Genomic DNA, 22,716 nt, shown 5'->3' with positions numbered 1-22,716 from the left:
TGAAGACCGTACGAGGTCGACAGTTCTTCCTGGTGGACTGGGAAGGGTATGGTCCTGAGGATAGGTCCTGGGAGCCCAGGGAGAACGTGGGCACTCCTCTGATCCGTGCCTTCCTGTCCCGGTTGCGGGGAGGGGGGCGTGGGGGGGGTACTGTCACGCTCCCCGGGTCCTCTGCTCCGCTCCCCGGGTCCTCTGCTCCGCTCCCCGGCTCACCTGCCACGCTCCCCGCTCCCCAGCCTCCAGTGCCCGCGCTTCCCAGGCCTCCTGGTCCCCGCTCCCGGCGCCCGTTGGCTTCCCAGTCCCTGGCCGGCTCTGCTGCGTCCTCCTCTCAGCTTCCTGCCCTGGCTTCTGGCACCCGGGCCGCGCGCATGCGCATTAGGGCGCGCGCGGTCACTGACCCTTTCTTAAAGGGCCAGTGTCCACTGACAGGAAATGATGCAAACAGGTACAGGGTATAAAGGGGGTAAATGTCCAAGGGAGCGGGGCCTGTTCTTCGTGTTTTCCCAAGCTAGGAGTCAGGTCTCCTTGTGTTCTGTGAGATACTTACCTCTCTGTCTTCTAGAGCCGATCCTGCATCGCCATCCGGTCCTGCTGTATCTCGAACCCCGAACGCTGCCCATCTGCCATCCTGACAGTCCGTACCATCTCGGTTCCCTGCGGTGACCCGTCATCTCGCTCCAACGGTTCCGGACCCCGCCTGACATCATCACGGCTTCCGAACCTGAGCTCCGTCACCCGGACCACCATCAGTGACCTCGTGGTCCCAGGGACTTCTCCATTGTGTTCCAGTGCACGGACTGTCCTGCTACCTAAAGTGCTCCGGCTACCGGACTCCTTTCCCTCATCAGGGAGTTCGGCCCAGTGGATCCACCTCCCTGGTCTGCCCGTCCATCTGGCCCTAACAGTATGCTGCTGCCCCCGGGCTGAGTTCCGGGTACTGTAGAGCTCCTGCCAGCAGCCCAACTTTCCTGGTTCGCTGGCTCTTAACTCCTCACCTGAACGGAGCTTTCACTGCTGCGTGCAGGGTCTAAGTTCGTCTGTGGGCGAAGCTAGCACGCACTGTGCGCTCCTCACAAACAGATGAAGGTAGATGCTAGACTGTACGGGCTCCTTCAAGGTATGACAATTTGTAATTAAGCTGGTCATGCCCACTAACATGGAAGGAGCCAATACATTCTAGGCTTAACCACAGAGGAGCCGAAGCATTAACATACCGCTGAGCTGTATGTCATCCTCCCCATCCCTGTGCTGTATACCCCCAGTACTATCTGCCCCAAGCATCCCAGAGCTGTATACCCCCAGTACTATCTGCCCCACACACCCCAGAGCTGTATACCCCCAGTACTAGCTTCCCCACGCACCCCAGAGCTGTGTACCCCAGTACTATCTGCCCCACGCACCCCAGAGCTGTATACCCCCAGTACTATCTGCCCCAGACACCCCAGAGTTGTATACCCCCGATACTATCTGTCCCAAACACCCCAGAGCTGTATACCCCCAGTACTATCTGTCCTACACACCCCAGAGCTGTATAACCCCAGTACTATCTGTCCCACGCACCCAAGAGCTGTATACCCCCAGTACTATCTGTCCCACTCACCCCAGAGCTGTATACACCCAGTACTATCTGTCCCACGCACCCCAGTGCTGTATACCCCCAGTACTATCTGTCCCATGCACTCCAGTGCTGTATACCCCAGAACTGTTTGTCCCCACCACCCCAGTGCTGTATACCCCCACCTTAGTGCTGTATACACCCAGTACTGTCTGTCCCCCCCACCCCAGTGCTGTATACCCCCAGAACTGTGTGTCCCCCCCACCCCAGTACTGTATACCACCAGAAGTGTCTGTCTCCACCCCAGTGGTGTATACCCCCAGAACTCTGTCCCCCTACTGAAGTGCCGTATACACCGGGAACTGTCTGTGCCTCCACCCCAGTGCTGTATAACCCCAGAACTGTCTGTGTCTGTCCCTTGACCCCAGTGCTGTATGCCCCCCAGAACTGTCTGTCCCTTGACCCCAGTGCTGTATACCCCCCAGAACTGTCTGTCCCCTGACCCCAGTGCTGTATACCCCAGAACTGTCTGTCCCCCCACACCAGTGCTGTATGCTCCCAGAACTGTATGTCCCCTGACACTAGTGCTGTATACCCCCAGAACTGTCTGTCCACCGACCCCAGTACTGTATACCCCCCAGAAGTGTCTGTCTCCCCACTCCAGTGCGCTATACCCCCAGAGCTGTATGTCCCCCCACCCCAGTGCGGTATACCACCCCACAGCTGTATACCCCCCAGAGCTGTATCTCCCCCACCCCAGTGCTGTACACCCCAAGAGCTGTATGTCCCCCCACCTCAGTGCTGTATGCCACTTCAGAGCTATATGCCCCCCTCTGGAGCTGTATGTTCCCCCATTGCTGTATGTCTGCGGCCTCTCCTGTGATGTATATAGCAGTGTCAGTGTGCTCTGTGTGCGGTCATGTCTGTTAGCCATGGCCACCAATAAGCGCAGGACAGCCACATGCCCAGGAGGAGCTGTATGGGAGACAAGCAGGGAGGTGAGTGAGGCTGCTGCCGGCTTCCCCTTATTAATATTTCTAATGTGTCTGTGTGTGCATGTATGATGTGTATCTATGTATGTCAGTGTATATGACTGTGTATAGATTTGTCTATTTAGATGTATTCTTGTGAATTTATCTTTAAATATGTATATGTGCATTTCTATGTGTGTATGGGGCCGACTGAGACTCTTTTGCCCAGGGCCCACAAAAACCTGGAGCCAGCCCTGGATGTACTGGAAGTTGTTCATGGAATACAAATGTGTATGGGTTGGACCTAACATTACAATTAATGTACCATGTACTGCTTGTGGTTCTGATTATGTATTTCTGTATCAATGAGGGTTTTGATGCTGTGTTTCTGTACTGATGGGGTTATATGGATGCATTTCTTAAGTGCTGGGATCTGATTAGGAATTTCTGTATTGCTGGTGGTTGTGATGCTGTCTTTCTGTACTGTTGGGTGTTACAATTATGTATTTCTGTACCTCTGGTGATTCTGGTGCTGTTATTAGCTATGATCCTGTACACAAGTAACAATTCATAAATTGTAAGATTGGACAACCCCTTTACTTAGAATTGGGATACACTGCTTAATTGTATAAGTAAAGGGCTTGTCTAAGTTTGAGATGAAATTTTGCAGTGACTCTAGGTGACTGCAGGCTTCTGAATTCTCACAATGCATACTGTGCACACATTTGGGATTCTCCGGTGCTAGTGACAATAGTGGACGGTCATGTGAGAGCAAGCATGAGATTTTTAGATTTCTGGCCACATTCTGATTTGACGTGTCCAGCCTCACTCAATTCATTTTGAGCGAGGCCACGCATGTCTAGTCAGCACGTGACTACATATATGTAAATCACATAATTGCAGTTTCATGACCTCCCACTCTGACCATCGGCACCAGAGAATCCTGACAGCGGGCAGTGTGTGCACTGTAAGAATTCAGAAGTCTGCAGTCACATAGTAACTGCAGATTTTCATCTCAAACCTTTACAACCCCATTACTTATAAAATTAAGCACTGTAGCCCAATCATAACAGCGTGTAATATACTCCCTGTCAGGATTCAGCTCTGCGTCTGGTTCCAGCAGTCATCATTTGGCCACTCCACTCATATGTGATTTTCATGCTTGCATGTGACAACTGGCTTTTCTTCATATGTTTCTCTTTGAACATTAAGAGAATTAAATTATTAAGAGCAGCTCATCATCACGTGACTGTCAGTGTGCAAATCACATATGAATGATTGGTCACATGGGGGGTGGGGGGGCGCTAAACTGAAATCTTGCCCCGGGTGCCAGAAAGCCTAGATACACCTCTGTCTAAAGGTGCTATTGACATGAATTTCTCACCAGATATTAGTAATAAGTCATTCGACCCACACAGGCAAAGATATCAAACAATAGACATCCATAAATTTAGTAATGTGTAATAATGACAAATGACACAGGGGAAAACGTATTGAACATGCTTACTGAAACATATTTAATGCTTCATACAAAAGTCTTTGTTTGTGATGATGTGGCGCCCCTGAGGCTTCCGTCGCCACAGGTCATTGCACCCCATCAGTGGTGTGATGCCCCATTCTGGGAGAGGAAGAGAGTGAACTCCGGTCCCCTGGTAAATCCACACTACACCCATTGCTAGGGACACACAGGACCAGGTAAAGTGGCAGGCAACCCTCCCATGCTGCATGCTGAGAGGGGCTGTAAGACCCATCCCTGCTCCCATAGGGTGGTAGCTTAGCAACTGGGGAGGTGGGAGGAGCCACCAGAGAGCAGATAGAGAAAGGAAGGTCAAGTTAGTTTCAGTTTACCTCAGGGAGTGAGAGAGTGAGGAGCCAGCATGTAGTTGGAGGAGAAGAACGAGAGAAAGGAGGGAGGAGGAGGCCTGCTGGAGGCAGGCAAGGAGGAGGAAAGAAAGAAAGAAAGAAGGAAAGAAAGCTCCAAGTCAGACAGGAGCAGAGGAACTGAAGGAGACGCTTCCTGGTGAAGACCCTGGGACCCAGAGGTCCAGGTGACACCACGTAGAAGACAGAAGGGGTCGCAGGGCCGCGGGTAGTCCTGACAGTTACTACGAGCAGGCCTAGGGGTACCAAGGACGCAGGGCCCTAGAACTGCCACGGGGCTGCAGGCTGCGGTGGCCTGGTCCACAGTGACATCGGTGGAGGGATCCAGCTGCGACAGGGGACGGTCCCAAGAGACTGGAGGAGTGCAAAGACAATCTCCAAACAGTAAAAACCGAGGCCCAGGGACGTTGTAAGCTCCCAGGGCCAGAACCCATAGCAGCCGTCCAGAAAAGGGGTAATCAGCCGACAGGTGACCCCCCAGCCTGGAGGCTGTAGTGGAGGCCGAGCCAGGTCCATCTTAACTAAGGCAAGGCTAGTGAAGACAGCAGAGAAGGAGACACTAAGAGAAGGGTACCGGATTTCACACTCTGAATCACCCAGAAGACGGAGGTCCCTGACAGAGGTTCCAGCAGTCCAAGGGTCCTTCTGCCCTGACGAGAACTGTGAGTAAAGAACTGGAACTGCACCTTTGAAGTCGCCTCAGTTATTTCCTCTGCATAGACATTCACAAGCACCAACTGTGCCCCGGGCATTGCTCCACCTGTGGGGAGCAGTACCACCATAGCTGCCATCACATCATCCCGGTGGCCTCAAACAGCAGTGGCGGCTTATTAGCCGCATACCACAGGTGGCGTCACGAACACAACCATTAACAAGCAAGCCACATATTCTACTGACACCCACCAGGGCCACGGAGCCGGGCCCAGCCACCACTGACTACCACCGGACTAGTCCAGCCCGGCACCGGGTGTCCCATAGCCCTGGGGTGGGCGAGTCAATTTTGGCGTCACGAACAGGATTTCGTGCCCGGTCTAACCGGGTACTGTGCGCCTGGAGAACCGTGTGACAGACTGTGTACTTTACTGAGAAACCGCCGCCATTAGCGCTGCTGAGAGCGGGAAGAAGGGGGGCGTGCAAGAAGAAAGGGCGCGAAGAGAAGCCCCGCCCCCTTGTCCAAGAAAAGCGCTCGAAGCGGTGCCCGCCATAGAAGGCGGAGGAAGAAAAGATGGCGCGTGAAGAAGCTAAAAGGATGGACGCCGAGCAACGAGCGGCCAGAGGAGGAGTGGCCGAGCCGGGACACGCACCTCAGAACCGGGTTGTGTCCTGCGTCCTGGAGAGCGGAGAAGATCAAGCCGCCGCTGCAGAGCCGGGTAAAGAGAGTGACACCCCCAGCCGGCGGAGCCCGGATTGCCAGGTGGGGTTCCTGCCCGGTCCTCCTGCAGGCGCGCGTGCCACGACCGCAGCTCCGATACCAGCACCCTGCAGCAAGACAGCGACCACCAGAACACCGGAGATGCAACTGAGGGGTGAGTCATTTAATGCCCCTGCCGGCGCGAGAGCCCCAACCCCCGCTGCCATGCCCGCGGTCCCTGGAGAGACGCCCGACACGGCGACGCCGATCCGGGCCGCAGCTACGCCAGGTGCGGCCCGCCAAGATCTCACCGCAGCAGCGACTCCAACCCAGGCCGCCGCCATGCCAGGCGCGGCCCGCCAAGACAAGGAGGCAGCCCCAGAAGAGCCAGAGTGGCGCCGTATGGCTGGTAACCCCCTGCAAGCCAGCAGCCTCGCGCCAGCCAGTAACCCTATGCAAGCCAGCAGCACTACCTCAGATCAGGCCCAGGCCGCAGCATCTTGCAGCAGGCCTGCTACAGCCACGCAGGAGACGCAGACTGTGCTGACCGCTGTTTACCTGCTGCCAGGTGGGGAGCCGGAGAAGAATCCCTACATGTAAAGAAGTTAAGAAGTAAGGAGTTGCTGAACTGTACATAGCACCTCATTCTTTTTGAAGAAGTCCCTTGTGTTTTGCCCCTTATTCTTTTCGAAGATGACACCCTTTCCTGCTGTACTGCCCCTGATGCTTTTTGAAGACGTCACCCCCCATGTTATGTGCTACCGGGCCACTGAACTGGAATGTGGGCCCCGGTGGAAGTGTATGTGTTATGTCCTACCAGGCCACTGGACTTAGTGGCTGGTATGTTGTTTATGTGTCCTATGTAACCAGGCCATTGGACTTAATGGCTGGTTGATTTCGTCCCATTATTGTTTGATTGAAAGAAACGAACTGCCGGGCTACTGGACTTGTTGTAGCCGAAAATGTAGATAGTTGCACCCGTTGTGCCCCCTACCAGAATTATGGGGGAAGTGCCCAAACCGTGCAATGAACTGGAAGTGCACACATAGTTTCTTTATAAGAAGTTCGCAACGTTTACTGATATGTGCCTCCCATAAAGGGAAGAAATGTTTTATTGTTTTATTACTTTGCATACAAAAATGTTTTGCAGTTCTCCACATGTTTTTGTTGTTTTTCAGCCCGAGGACGTGCTGGGATTTGCTGTGGGGGAGTGTGGCGCCCCTGAGGCTTCCGTCGCCACAGGTCATTGCACCCCATCAGTGGTGTGATGCCCCATTCTGGGAGAGGAAGAGAGTGAACTCCGGTCCCCTGGTAAATCCACTCTACACCCATTGCTAGGGACACACAGGACCAGGGAAAGTGGCAGGCAACCCTCCCATGCTGCATGCTGAGAGGGGCTGTAAGACCCATCCCTGCTCCCATAGGGTGGTAGCTTAGCAACTGGGGAGGTGGGAGGAGCCACCAGAGAGCAGATAGAGAAAGGAAGGTCAAGTTAGTTTCAGTTTACCTCAGGGAGTGAGAGAGTGAGGAGCCAGCATGTAGTTGGAGGAGAAGAACGAGAGAAAGGAGGGAGGAGGAGGCCTGCTGGAGGCAGGCAAGGAGGAGGAAAGAAAGAAAGAAAGAAGGAAAGAAAGCTCCAAGTCAGACAGGAGCAGAGGAACTGAAGGAGACGCTTCCTGGTGAAGACCCTGGGACCCAGAGGTCCAGGTGACACCACGTAGAAGACAGAAGGGGTCGCAGGGCCGCGGGTAGTCCTGACAGTTACTACGAGCAGGCCTAGGGGTACCAAGGACGCAGGGCCCTAGAACTGCCACGGGGGTGCAGGCTGCGGTGGCCTGGTCCACAGTGACATCGGTGGAGGGATCCAGCTGCGACAGGGGACGGTCCCTAGAGACTGGAGGAGTGCAAAGACAATCTCCAAACAGTAAAAACCGAGGCCCAGGGACGTTGTAAGCTCCCAGGGCCAGAACCCATAGCAGCCGTCCAGAAAAGGGGTAATCAGCCGACAGGTGACCCCCCAGCCTGGAGGCTGTAGTGGAGGCCGAGCCAGGTCCATCTTAACTAAGGCAAGGCTAGTGAAGACAGCAGAGAAGGAGACACTAAGAGAAGGGTACCGGATTTCACACTCTGAATCACCCAGAAGACGGAGGTCCCTGACAGAGGTTCCAGCAGTCCAAGGGTCCTTCTGCCCTGACGAGAACTGTGAGTAAAGAACTGGAACTGCACCTTTGAAGTCGCCTCAGTTATTTCCTCTGCATAGACATTCACAAGCACCAACTGTGCCCCGGGCATTGCTCCACCTGTGGGGAGCAGTACCACCATAGCTGCCATCACATCATCCCGGTGGCCTCAAACAGCAGCGGCGGCTTATTAGCCGCATACCACAGGTGGCGTCACGAACACAACCATTAACAAGCAAGCCACATATTCTACTGACACCCACCAGGGCCACGGAGCCGGGCCCAGCCACCACTGACTACCACCGGACTAGTCCAGCCCGGCACCGGGTGTCCCATAGCCCTGGGGTGGGCGAGTCAATGACAACTTCAATATGACTCCTGTATAGAAAAACTAATGGCATAAATTGCTCAGGTGTGATTTTGGTCCATCTTCCACACAAACACTTTTTAACTGCTGAAGGTGCCACAGGTTCCTTCTATGAAATTTGAGCTTTAGTTCCTACCATATATTGTCTATTGGATTCAGCTCCGGTGATCGGCTGGGCCATTTTAGCAGCTTTATTTTTTTTCTTTGAAACCAATTGAGAGTTCCCTTGGCTGTGTGTAGGGATCATTGTCTTGCTGAGATTTCCATTCTTGTTTCATCTTCATCATCATGGTAGATGACAGCAGATTTTTATCAAGAATGTCTTGGTACATTTGTCCATTCATCCTTCCTTCAATAATATGAAGTTTGCCAGACCTGTATGCTGAAAAACAGCCTTACAGGTTCCACACCTACAAACTTCACAGTTGGTATGTTGTTTTGGGGTGATATGCAGTGCCTTTTGACCTCCAAATGTGGTGTGTTTTATGGCATCCAAAGAGTAAAGGCTGCTTTACACGTTACAATGTATTGTGCGATTGCATTTGCGATTGTACACGCCCCCATCGTTTGTGCGGCACGGGCAATTTCTTGCACGTGTCGCACAATGTTGTAACCCCCTGTCACACGTACTTACCTTCCAAACGACCTCGCTGTGGGCAGCGAACATCCACTTCCTGAAGGGGGAGGGACGTTTGGTGTCACCGCAACGTCACACAGCAGCCGGCCAATAGAAGCGGAGGGGCGGAGATGAGCGGGACGTAAACATCCCGCCACCTCTTTCCTTCAGTATTGCCGGCGGGACGCAGGTAAGCTGCAGTTCATCGTTCTTGGGGTGTCACACGGAGCAATGTGTGCTGTCCCGGGTAGGATGAACAACAGGACGTTTGATTTTTAGAAAATGAGCAACGTGTCAGCGATGAACGACAAGGTGAGTATTTCTGCTCGTTCATAGCTGTCACACGCTACGATATCACTAACGATGCCGGATGTGCGCCACTTACGACGTTACCCCGTCGACATCTCGTTAGATATATCGTAGCGTGTAAAGCCCGCTTTAGTTTTTTTATCTCATCTGACCAGACAATATTCTCAGGCTTAGACTTGTCTACATGTTGTTGAGCAAATTTTAAACGCGTTTGAACATGTTTTTTGTTCAGCAACAAAGTCATGCGTTGCGGCTGTGCATACAGGCCATGGAGGGAGTGTTCATTACTTATAAATTTCTTTGAATCAATTGTTCCTACTGATTTCAGGTGTTTCTGTTGCTCTCCACAGATGGTTCTTGGCTTTTGAACAATTATTCTGATAATTACTTTCACTTCTGTGTCTGAAATCTTGTGGGAAGCACCTGGTCGTACCCAGTTTATGGTGAAATTATGTTCTTCCCACTTTGGGATTATGGCCCCAATAGTGCTCACTGGAACCTTTTGTAATTTAGAAATTCTTCTGCAAGCAATGCCATCTGTATGTTTTGCAACAAGAGAGTTGCGAGGGTCTTGTGAAGCTCACAAGTTTTAGCAATTATGAGATGTTTCTTGTGTGGCACCTTGGTAATGAGACACTTTTTTATAGGTCATCAGTTAAACCAGCTGATAATATTTTTTTTAACTATGTGGCAAGATTGCTTTCAATGGCTTTATAACCTCTCTTTTTTCATGTGTTCAATATTTTTTCCTGTGTCATTTCTCATTATTACTCATAACTTAATTTATAGACACCTATGGCTTCATTTCTTTACCTGTGTGGATTAGATGAGTTGTTAATGACTTCTGGTGAGAAATTCATGTCATTAGCATCTTTTTGAAATCTATTTACTTAGAAAATTGGTGATGTATTCAATACCTATTTCACCCACTGTACATCTCTTAGGGGTGCTTCACACACAGCGAGCTCGCTGCCGAGATCGCTGCTGAGTCACGCTTTTTGTGACGCAGCAGTGACCTCATTAGCTGTGTGTCTCGCTGTGTGTGACACTGAGCAGCGATCTGGCCCCTGCTGCGAGATCGCTGCTCGTTACACACAGCCCTGGTTCGTTTTCTTCAAAAGCACTCTCCCGCTGTGACACACAGATCGCTGTGTGTGACAGCGAGAGAGCGACAAATGAAGCGAGCAGGGAGCAGGAGCCGGCGTCTGGCAGCTGCGGAGGCTGGTAACTAAGATAAACATCGGGTAACCAAGGTGGTTTCCCGATATTTACCTTAGTTACCAGCCTTCGCAGCTCTCACGCTGCCTGTGCTGCCGGCTCCGGCTCTCTGCACATGTAGCTGCTGTACACATCGGGTTAATTAACCCGATGTGTACTGTAGCTAGGAGAGCAAGGAGCCAGCGCTCAGTGTGCGCGGCTCCCTGCTCCCTGCACGCACAGCTAAGCGGTGTGCGCTGGTAACTAATGTAAACATCGGGTAACCATACCCGATGTTTACCTTAGTTACCAGTGTCCGCAGCTTCCAGACGCCGGCTCCGTGCAAGCGCAGCGTCGCTTGCACGTCGCTGCTGGCTGGGGGCTGTTCACTGGTCGCTGGTGAGATCTGCCTGTTTGACAGCTCACCAGCGACCATGTAGCGATGCAGCAGCGATCCTGACCAGGTCAGATCGCTGGTCGGATCGCTGCTGCATCGCTAAGTGTGAAGGTACCCTTAGTTCCAGCTGTTGAGGTTTTTAGCTTGATTGTTGTGTTATCAAGATCCCCACTGATCTCCAATTGATACCATTTCTTTTGATAGGTCATTAATACTTCAGTCTTGGACAACCCCTTTAAAAAATGTTGCAATATTAATCATACACTATACGATAAAGCCTAGTGCCTTCATCAAACTTATTGGCATATAATAAAAAGATTATGCAACTTGCCTGACCCTCTATAGCGTATTTCCAATGGCTGTAATTAGGCATTTGACACAAGGTGGCCATTTACATAAAGTTGGTGCCCACATTTCCTTACCTGAAGGGTTTTTTGAAAATGACACAACCTTGTATAATATAACTGGTTTGCTATTTGCAATATACTTCAAGGATATATAATCTGTAAGGGTTGTCGTGATGCATCCTAATTCTGCCTCCTATTTATATGTATCTACATTTATATGAATATTGTACAATCCTATGCAATGATTTTGAAATCTGTTACAGCCATATTTTATTCACATCAGAACATAGAACATTGATCAGAAAGTGAAAGTTAAACATTTTTCCATTTCATTTGAAAAAAATAACCCCTTTAGAAATTGATTGCAGCAATACATCTCAAACAATTGGGACAAGGTTAACAAAAGACAGGACTAGTAAGTGATACTAATGAAAATCATTGGGTGGGTCAATTTTCAACTAAGTCACAATACTGTATATAAAAAGAGCATATTAGAGATGCAGAGTCTCTCGGAAGCAAAGATGGTCAGTGGATCACCAATCTGTGAACAACTGTGTCTAAAAATTGTGGAATATTTTCAAATATTCGTAAACATAAAATTGTTAAGGCTTTGAATGTCCTACCAGCTACAGCACATAATATCATCAAAAGAGTTTTTTGGGATATCCATGTGCAGAAGGAACATGGCTTACAGTCAATATTGGCTGCTTGTAATGCTTGAGTCCTCAGGCGGCACTGGATTAAAAACAGGAATGATTCAGTCATGTAAATCACTACAAAGACTCAGGAATACTTAAAAAAAATAATTGTGTTTTGAACACAGTTTGAACACAAGTCAAAAATGCAAGTTCTGCCTCTATCATGCAAAGAAGAAGACGTATAGCAACACAATCCAGAAATGCTGCCATTGTCTCTAGTCAAAAGCCAATTTATACTGGACTGAGGCAAAATATGAAACTATTCTGTGATCAGATGAATCAACATTTTATTTTTTTAATGGAAACCATCGACCCTGTGACCTGCAGACTCAAAAGGGGAGGGACCATCCAGCTTCTTATCAGTGCACAGTTAAAATACTTGCATTTCTGATGGTATGGGGTTGCATTAGTTCCTGTGGCATGGGCAACTTATACATCTTGAAAGGCACTATCAATGCTGAGCATTATGTTGAGGTTTTAGAAAAGTATTTGCTCCCATCCAAACAAAGTCTTTCTCATGGAAGATTTAGCATATTTCAGCTAGACATTGCTAAACTACTGTATCCATCACAACAGCATGGATTTCACACAGTCCAGACCTTACCTTTCACCAATGGAAAAGGTTTGATGCAATATGAAATGAAAAAACAAGCAATGAAGACCCAAGACAGTTGAGAAGCTAGAATTCTACATCAGACAAGAATGGAACAATGTTCCTCTCCCAAAACTCCAGTAATTGATCTACTCACTTTCCAAACCTATAGAGACTGTTGTGTAATTAAGACAAGATGCTACACAATAGTAAACATGGCCCTGTCCTAAATATCCAAATATTTTGAGATGTGTTTCTGCTATTAATTGTCATGCTTTCTCCGGTGTGTCTTGGACGTAATAGGTGACTGCTGTCTTTAGATTATGGGTGTGCTGATCTGTCAGTATGCTGATTGACAGCTAACTTGTCCAATCTAGTGCAGGGGCATGCTGAGCTGTTGATGTGTTCAGTGACAGCTCAACCATCCAATTTGAGACTGGAAGGTTCTGGGTTTTGCAGGTGTGCCCTGTTCAGATTGATTGCTCAGCTATTTAGCTGAGCAGTCAGTCCCAGAACACTGTGAGTCTTAGTTTTCTGTTCAGTTGTACTACTTAGACTCTTATATCTGTGCTCTGGGTATTGATCTTTTGTCTAACCATTGATTTTGTTTGACCATCCTTTTTCCTTGTACGTCCACTCTGATCCACTACCCTCCAGATATTCTGAGTTCAGACCATGACCAGACTACACATCTGCCAATCCTTTTCATCTTGATGTGCTCTCCTGCTACCTGACCCCAGAATGTTTGTCTATACTTCTTCATGACTTACCTTTGTAGTGACTTGCATCACATTAATTTCATAATTAATTATTTTTTTCCAATGAAATGGAAAAATCGCTAACTTTCACCTTCTCATATTTTTTCTATGTTCTGTTGTAAATATAATATAGCTTTAAGAGATTTCCAAATCATTGCATTCTTGTTTTCTTCACATTTTACAAAGCATTATAACATTTTTGGAATTGGAATTGTAGGTATGTTCATGTAATATCAACTGAAAGTGTAAATGTTGTATTTAATACAGGTGGTAACCACAGGGAATCCTGTACTTGATTTTGAAACCACCCCGAGTAGCTTTGATATACAGATTTACTTGGAGGATACCACAAGGGCCACCGATTTGCAAACTTTAACTGTGCAGCTCACTAATATTAATGAGCCTCCTGTGTTTCTTGATAATCTAGCAAATCAAGGTGAGTATTAGACATATCCAAAATATTATACTAACACACATTAGCTAAACTTAAAATGTGGTCAGAAATACATGCACATGGAGCATCCTTTGATGATAGGTAGTATTTATGCATGGTGCTTACTGCACTGCAGCAAATCTGTACATGCGATATTGATACACTTTGGCTTTCTTTAACAAACTTGACATAAGGTGTTCTGCCTACTTAAGGACTTGAATTGCAGAACCTAAAACATAGCTTCTGCTTTAGTATATTCTTCTTTGTATACCTTCTCAGGATCTACACAAGGCACAACACAATAGAGAAGTTTTCATCTACAAACAAATACATCTCTTGGGGCATATGCAGTATCTTTGGGCACATACCTAGTAGGACTACCCTCAAGCATGATTGACAGAAGGAATGCAGATGTACAGTATATAGGAGACAGTTCAGATATGGCTTTTTCACAAAGAGGTTGACGGTTACAGATGTTCTTTCAAGGGTCAATGACTTGAAAGAGGTAGACAGTTTGTAAATACAACAGTGGATTTGCTCTTGTTACGCTTTTGTAGCCTCTTGGCACTCTTTAGCAGCTTTACGTTCACCCCAATGCAGTCTGGTGGCGAGCTTAAAAAGGACCTTTCACCAAACTTGTCATTTTGAACTGGACACACAGAGTAATTGTGCCTCCCCTGTGGAAGCAGCCGAGCTGCTCGGATCCGGGTTCTCAGTGGCTCGAGGGTCTCTGGACCCGGGGTCATGTGGCCACTCAAATGAAGGGGGTATTTACAAGGGATTATAGAGTTTGTGACGCCATTTGTGGTGTACGGTAACTGGGGAGAATACACACCTGGGACTCGGTGTGAGGTAAGGCCGTGGGATGCAGGGGTCACTCTCGTACTCACTCAGTTCATTAAGCAGACACTGACAACCGGGTAAACCAAGTCTCTGGATACCACTGCCACTGAGGAGAGCTCGTCCGGGGCCTGTCCCCAATGGTGCTGCCTGGGGATCAGTGACCTGCCTTCGGGCACTAGGTTTACTTCTCTGGTGGTCCCGGTAGTGGAAAACTTGCTGGGTCCCGCTCCTCAATCTGGCTAAGTGTGGGAGCTTGCTCTTAGGGCTCACACTTGGGATTTTCTGGACCTTTTTGGATGGAAAATCCTATCCCCCTCGTTGCGCTAATGCCCCAATTTTGGAGCAGTTGGGAACAGATCTTGAAGGCTCCGTTCTCTTCAGGTGAGTTATCGGGTTGCCTGAAGCTACTCCCCGACCTAGGGTCAACGTACCCCGTCGTGCCTCGGTCCCGGACCAGTGACAGTGCTAGGCTGCCGGCTGTCCTCCTCGACAGGTCCAGGCACCTTGCCACAATCCCCTGCAACCAGGGGTCCGACTCCTCTAGGCCCAGACCACCGTCTGCACCCTAAACAGCTTCCTTCCTGGAGCCACCGCTCCCGACCTCCTCAGAGCTCCTCACAGCTCCTCTCCACTTTACTAACTGCACTGACTACACTCCTGACTCCTCTTCCTGACACCCCCCCTCCCCAGGTGGGCGACTCTATTCCACTCAAGCCATCCACTGGTGTATCTGGTGGGTGTGGTGCAGGGTGGTGCAGGGTGTATCTAGGATTTGATTTGCTGTTGGAAGCAACACCATTTAGTTAGGGACCCAGAACCAAGAGGGAGGTGGAATACTGCACGAAGGATAGATTATGCAGCATCCTTTGACGACCTGATAGTCCAGGGGCGTCACATAATAATGGCTGCCTTTCCGCCTCTCAGTTAAAAAATATTAGCAATCAAAGTATTTGGCAAATAATCAGTTACATTTTTGCAAGTCCTAGTAGGTGAGATGTAATGAGACTGCTCTGACATCATGGTCTAACCTCATGCATGATTAGAAAGTGCTCTTAACAGTACTGCTGCAGTCTTCTCTAGCAATCTTGTGCACTCTGTGACCCATTCACAGTTATGGAGTATCAGTCCTTCAAACTCTGGCAATAATCCCCTTGTATTCTAAACTGGCATGCTTCTTGACTCATAGGCATTAGCCTGTAGACCCCCTTTGATGCTATTGCATAAACATTCAATTATATATGCAGAGATTGCATTTGAATGGCAATAGGGCAACTTGGGTGACCACAATTGTAACACTGGCTTGACAAGGGTTTGTATCCTTTGTTGTTGCCATACCAGTGGGGTACTTATGGCATAAGTAAGTTCTTTATTTTGTAGGAGGGTAGCTGGCTTACTTTCAATCTATTTACCCACAGGTATGCCCACAGCAACATGTAGCTAAGCGAAATCTGTATTATTCCATCATTCAAATTATGAAATGAAAGTGAAATTCTTAGTGTAGGAGAAAACAATTTATGCTTTTCAGGCTGTGGCAAAAGGCATGTTTACATAATGTCCCATATGGTTTTCCTGCCTGAAGAGTTAGACTTTGTAGGGTTTGTAGTTGGTTACTATGGAGATATACAGTACAGACCAAAAGTTTAGACACACCTTCTCATCTCTAGAACAACTGTTAAGAGGAGACTTTGTGCAGCAGGCCTTCATGGTAAAATAGCTGCTAGGAAACCACTGCTAAGGACAGGCTACAAGCAGAAGAGACTTGTTTGGGCTAAAGAACACAAGGAGTGGACATTAGACCAGTGGAAATCTGTGCTTTGGTCTGATGAGTCCAAATTTGAGATCTTTGGATCCAACCACCCTGTCTTTGTAGAAAAGGTGAACGGATGGACTCTACATGGCTGGTTCTCACCGTGAAGCATGGAGGAGGAGGTGTGATGGTGTGGGGATGCTTTGCTGGTGACACTGTTGGGGATTTATTCAAAATTGAAGGCATACAGAACCAGCATGCCTACCACAGCATCTTGCAGCGGCGTGCTATTCCATCCGGTTTGCGTTTAGTTGGACCATCATTTATTTTTCAACAGGACAATGACCTCAAACACACCTTCAGGCTGTGTAAGGGCTATTTGACTAAGAAGGAGAGTGATGGGGTGCTACGCCAGATGACCTGGTCTCCACAGTCACCAGACCTGAACCCAATCAAGATGGTTTGTTGGGAGCTGGTCCGCAGGGTGAAGGCAAAAGGGCCAACAAGTGCTAAGCATCTCTGGGAACTCCTTCAAGACTGCTAGAAAACCTTTTCCGTTGACTATCTCTTGAAGCTCATCAAGAGAATGCCAAGAGTGTGCAAAGTAGTAATGAAAGCAAAATGTGGCTACTTTGAAGAACCTAGTATATAAGACATATTTTCAGTTGTTTCACACTTTTTTAAGTATATCATTTCACATGTTTTAAATTCATAGTTTTGATGCCTTCAATGTGAATCTACAATTTTCAGAGTCCTGAAAATAAAGAAAACTCTTTGAATGAGAAGGTGTGTCCAAACTTTTGGTCTGTACTGTATAGGTCTGTGCTGGACCTGCAGACACAAACAAATAGGAAATTTCAAATTTCTCTATTACAATTATCAAACATCTAGTTTCTTGTTTTAAAATGTGATATCGTTTTTTGTGACAATTGCTACTGCAAAGATTGCTACTGAAAAACAAACTTGTGCAATTGGATATTGTTTTCATTGTTTTTTCTGTTATTTAAGTATACTGTTTAAAACTATTCATGGTTTTTTTTTCAATTAAGATGTAAGTTTTTCTAATACATTTTCCTTCAAAAGCATTCTTCCATTGGTTGAGTTTTTCCATTGAATAAATATAAATCTGAAAGGATGGCGGTCAGCACTAAGACCCAATATTCCTATTGTTCTGCCGCTAGATCTTTAAGGCAATAAACCCCTTACTTTGCCTTTACTTATAAACCATTTAATCAGAAATTATTATTCCCATCTATGGAGTAACAATAGAAATAATAAAAATACAGTTATACCCTAATTCAGCGAAGATTTTTTTACATATAGGAATTTATTTCTATATATATATTTTTTCGAGTTCTTCCATTGGTTGCATATGGTTTGTATTTTATAAGGCAGATCAAAATCCAAATTCTCCCTGTCCATATCAAATCTAGAATCTATAACTCCCTTCACACCAACATATGGTATCTACTGTAGAACAAACCATAGCAATTAGATGTCTGATGTGATTTTGGAATTTCAACAAATCACTACCAACTATTTGGATACACTTTAGTACTACAATATTTGCAATAATATCATTGTAAATTTTATATTCTGCAGTTGTCACAGTTTATATTGATGAGGGAGCTCCAAGTGGGGTCATATATACAACTCTAGCATCTGATCCTGAGGATGCCACAAGCGCACTAAAGGTTAGTTTTATAAACCTTAAAAATTACACATGTGAAAGCTGAAATAGAGAATGTGTGTTAAATGTTGCACATGATATAGTTACATTTATTGTGAAACATACATTGTATCAATCATTAGTACAAGTGAATATAAGAAATACCATCACTTGTACTAAAAATGTAATTCTTCTTATAGATAAATGCCCTTTTCTCTATAGGCCAGACTCCACCTCTCCCTGTCTGATGCACTGATCACTCACTATTAGCTGCCAAAATCTTTTATGAGACAAGCAGACATAAGACAGATTTTTTTGCTCACACAGAGATCAGATTAATTCCAATTTAACTCATGTTTTTATTTACATTTAATCTATACCCCAGGAAAGTTTTATGAGCTGATTTTCCTAATCGCCCCTTACTCCTGAACTCATCATTCATCTGAATTACAGCTCAACTAACTGCCAGCACCGTGAGCTGTAAGGTAACAGAGGATTTTATACTCAATGTAGAGGGAAGGAGGGAAGAAGAGTGAAGAGCAGAGTCAGAAAACAAACAGAGAAACAGAAAGATTGTGCTGAGCTTTCTAATAAGTCTTTTGCCTCACCCCATAACGTAATTATTATCTAGTCATTTCAGTACTGCTTCAGAATTGATTGATGCTGTCAATGTATCTGTCAGTGTCTGTGCATAGGAGAGATCATAGCTGGCAGTCTCCTCCCACTAGTTCAAAGTTAATTGCAAATGAAAAATATAGCCTGCAAAGTTAGAGCTGATGTAAATTTGGCATATAAGTAATATAATGGCCAGAAACACTGTTATTCCACTTATAGACAAACTGGACAGCTTATTCTGAAAAGTTTCTTGAAAGTACACTTACCTTTTAACCTCTTAATGACAAGCGCTGTACATGTACGGTGCTCATTGAGAACAGATGAATGGAGCAGGCTCAGGAGTTGGGCCCACATCTTTCCTTGGAGATGATGGTTCTGATATTCATCCATCATTTGCCTCTAATAGTTGTGAGTGGAGTGGAGCTCCATTCAAGGCTGTTAACCTCTTAAATGTCACTGTCATTCTCTGATAGTAGTATTTACATACAGCATGTTGAACAGCATGGTTGTAGCTGCTCATCAGCCCCATTGCAACACAAATGTGAGGTCTTGATGATAGGTTGCATTACAGCTGGAGGCCTGCTGAAGACCCTTGTGCCTTTGACTGGCATTCATAGAAGACTGTGATTTGATCTATATACAGCAAATACTAAAGTGTTGCTGTTAAAGTACAAGCGATTAGACTATTGCAGGTTAAAGCCCCCTAAGGGGACTAAACAATAAAGTAAAATGTAAAAAAAAAAGAAAAATAATAAAATGAAATAAAAAATTAAATCAACCTATTTTCTGACACTAACAATAGAGATGTTAAAAACATTGAATAAAGGAATTATATGGTATCACTGCATCTCTAGAAGGCCAGATTATCAATATATAAAATTTATGAACCCGATTGGTAAAAACTGTAATGAAAAAAATCAAAATGCCAGTATTGTGTCCCCCTCCCCCTGAAAAGTGCAGTAAGAAGCAATCAAAGCATCGTATGTACCCCAATATGGTATCAACAAAAGTGTCAGCTTGCCACTCAAAAAAAGGAAAAACTAAGCTTGCACGGCTCCATTGACTGAAAAATGAAAACGTTAGTGGTCTCGGAAAATGCCAACACAAGCAAATTTGTTTTTTGTTTTAATGAAATAGCAAAAATGTTTCCACCACTTACACTTACCCGAGCCTTAAGAGGAATCCGTCATGACTAATAATATTAGTGACATGCAGATATCTGGTTAATAGCGTTGCCTGAAGATGACTCGCTGCTGAAGTAAATGTGAGATAATTAACTTTTTTTCTAGCGGGAGTTTCTGGCTTTCAGTCATGCAGCTGTGCCTGGACCAATTAAAGTCACTGCTGACAGCTCTGAGACCAGTGGCTGTAAACACACCCTGGTACTGACTGACAGCCAGTTTTACACTGATGTACTTGTGACTGGCTGTCAGTCAGTGTTGGGGTGTGTTTTCAGCTGCTGCTCTCAGTACTTTCAGCAGTGACTGTAACTGCTCTGGGCATGCCTGCATGACTGAAAGCCGGCAGTTCACAGGAGAAATAAAGTTTATTTTCTACCAGATACCGCACGTCTTTATAATGCTGTTAACCTGCAGATTAACCCTGTTAATAAAGCTATGTTAATAAAGCTATCGGGCCTGACAGGTTCCCTGTAAGGAGTGAAACTATGCCAAAATAGTGGACAACCACTTTAGGTAAACAAAATTGTGTTCTGTATTGCTGAATAGTAAATGATCTGTATGGTTCTTTGTAAACAATGTTATTTGATTTTGCACAATGTAATATAGCATATGTGACACCGACAGCTGCTAACATGAATATATTTTGCAGTTCTCACTGATACCCGCTTCAGCTCCATTCACAATCTCTCCAACTGGTGTAATACAGTCTACAAAAATATTTGATTATGAAACTGATCCAAAAAGGTAAAATTCTGCAATTACACACCCTGATAGCAGCAGATGACTATTTTATTTTGTTCTCATCACTTCTATTCTGAATAAATTTGCCCTTTTTATTACAAAGAAAGCATGAACTTTAAATTACACTTTGGGTTTCCAGCCACGTGAATTATATTAATGAGTTTAAAATACTAAGTTATATAACTTATTAATGTAGTTTAATTAGGCAAGGTGCCTTCGACATCAGGAAGCTGATCCATCCCGACTCACAGCTGTTTCTGGTACTATGGTTGTCAAAGACAGCAGTTCTTCCTCTGCACATGAGTACGGTGTGAATGGGACCAGCTGACTGCTTAGCAAAGCCAGCCCTGTTCTCTACGTATTGGCAGTAAGGCTATGTGCGCACGTTGCATACTAGCCCTGCAGACATTTCTGCAGCGATCTGAAGAGCACACGTGCGCTTCAAATCGCTGCAGAAAATGTCCGTAGAAAAAAAAAAAAAGCCGATTCCATGCGCTCTGCCTGCAGCTCCTGCCATAGACAGAGCAGGGGCTGCCGGCAAAGCGCACGGAAGAAGTGACATGTCACTTCTTGAACGCAGCGCTTCGGGCAGCAGCCGAAGCGCTGCGCTCTAAGACGCCACGTGCGCATGGGTCCTGCACAATCTCCATAGACTGTGCAGGGGACGCAGGACGCATGCAGTTACGCTGCGCTACAAAGCGCAGCGTAACTGCATGAATTACGCACACGTGCGCACATAGCCTAACAGAGAAGGGGACTAGGTTATTTATTGAAAAAAGCTGCTCTTGAAATGTGGTGGTAAACTCTTAGTAAGTTGTATGACTAAAGCGGGCTTTACACGCTACGATATCGTTAATGAATTATCGTCGGGGTCACGTTGTTTGTGACGCACATCTGGCGTCATTAACGATATCGCAGTGTGTGACACTTATGAGCGACCTTAAATGATCGCAAAAGCGGTCAAAATCGTTTGCCGAGGAGAGGTCGTCCTGAAACAAAAAAATTTGTTTTTTTTAGCGATGTTGCTCCTCGTTCCTGCGGCAGCACACATCGCTGTGTGTGACACCGCAGGAACGACGAACATCTCCTTACCTGCGTCCACCGGCAATGCGGAAGGAAGGAGGTGGGCGGGATGTTACGTCCCGCTCATCTCCGCCCCTCCGCTTCTATTGGACGCCTGCTGTGTGACGTCGCTGTGACGTCGCTCGAACCGCCCCCTTAGAAAGGAGGCGGTTCGCCGGCCAGAGCGACGTCGCAGAGCAGGTATGAGAATGTGACGCTGCCGTAGCGATAATGTTCGCTACGGCTGCGATCACACAATATCGCACGTACGACGGGGGCAGGTGCTATCGCGCTCGACATCGCTAGCCGATGCTAGCGATGTTGTAGCGTGTAAACCCCGCTTTACTATTTAAAGGAGTATTCCCATCTCCAAGATTTTATCCTAATATGTAGTCGGAATTAAAATAATAATATTAGCAAATGCCTGCGCTTAGAAATGTAGTATAGTTCTCCTGATATAAACATGTCTCTTACCACATATCCAGGTATTGAAGCTTAGGTATCCATGGTTCTGACCACAAGTAAAGGCCCAGTCACACTAAACAACTTACCAGCGATCCCAACAATGATACAACCAGATAGGGATCGCTGGTAAGTTGCTAAGAGGTCGCTGGTGAGATGTCACACTAAGCGACGCTCCAGCGATCCCACCAGCAACCTGACCTGGCAGGGATCGCTGGAACGTCGCTACACGTGGAAGCATGCTGCGCTTGGTAACTAAGGTAAATATCGGGTAACCAACTAGCTCCCTGCACACCTAGCCACAGTACACATCGGGTTAATTACCCGATGTGTACTCTGCTACGTGTGCAGGCAGCAGGGAGCCGGCTTCTGCGGAGGCTGGTAACCACGGTAAACATCAGGTAACCAAGAAGCCCTTCCCTTGGTTACCCGATATTTACCTTCGTTACCAGTGTCCGCCGCTCTCACACTGCCAGTGCCAGCTCCCTGTTCCCTGCACTCCTAGCCACAGTGCACATCGGGTTAATTACCCAATGTGTACTGTGGCTACGTGTGCAGAGAGTAGGGAGCCAGCACTGACAGCTGAGAGCGGCGGACGCTGGTAACGAAGGTAAATATTGGGTAACCAAGGAAAGGGCTTCTTGGTTACCTGATATTTACATTGGTTACCAGTGTAATTTGCCGCACCGCCTTGTGAGAAGCCGGGCCTACTACCTCAGAGGATGTTCAGGTCACGGTGTCTCC

The 22,716-nt window shown here is 46.8% G+C and overlaps 1 protein-coding gene across 1 annotated transcript in view; it reads left to right on the top strand.

Moving 5' to 3' along the window:
• Positions 1-22,716, top strand: part of CDHR3 (cadherin related family member 3) — a 99,486-nt gene that overhangs the window by 5,621 nt on the left and 71,149 nt on the right. Inside the window, exons 2-4 of the mRNA XM_075342568.1 lie at positions 13,487-13,655; positions 17,845-17,936; positions 20,357-20,451. Of these exons, the coding sequence (XP_075198683.1) occupies positions 13,487-13,655; positions 17,845-17,936; positions 20,357-20,451 (356 nt within the window). The remainder of the gene's footprint in view (positions 1-13,486; positions 13,656-17,844; positions 17,937-20,356; positions 20,452-22,716) is intronic.

This window comes from Anomaloglossus baeobatrachus, chromosome 4 (assembly GCF_048569485.1).
Source record: "Anomaloglossus baeobatrachus isolate aAnoBae1 chromosome 4, aAnoBae1.hap1, whole genome shotgun sequence".
NCBI lineage: Eukaryota > Metazoa > Chordata > Amphibia > Anura > Aromobatidae > Anomaloglossus > Anomaloglossus baeobatrachus.
Note: the sequence above shows the minus strand (reverse complement) of the source record. Positions and strands in the feature narration are given on the sequence as shown.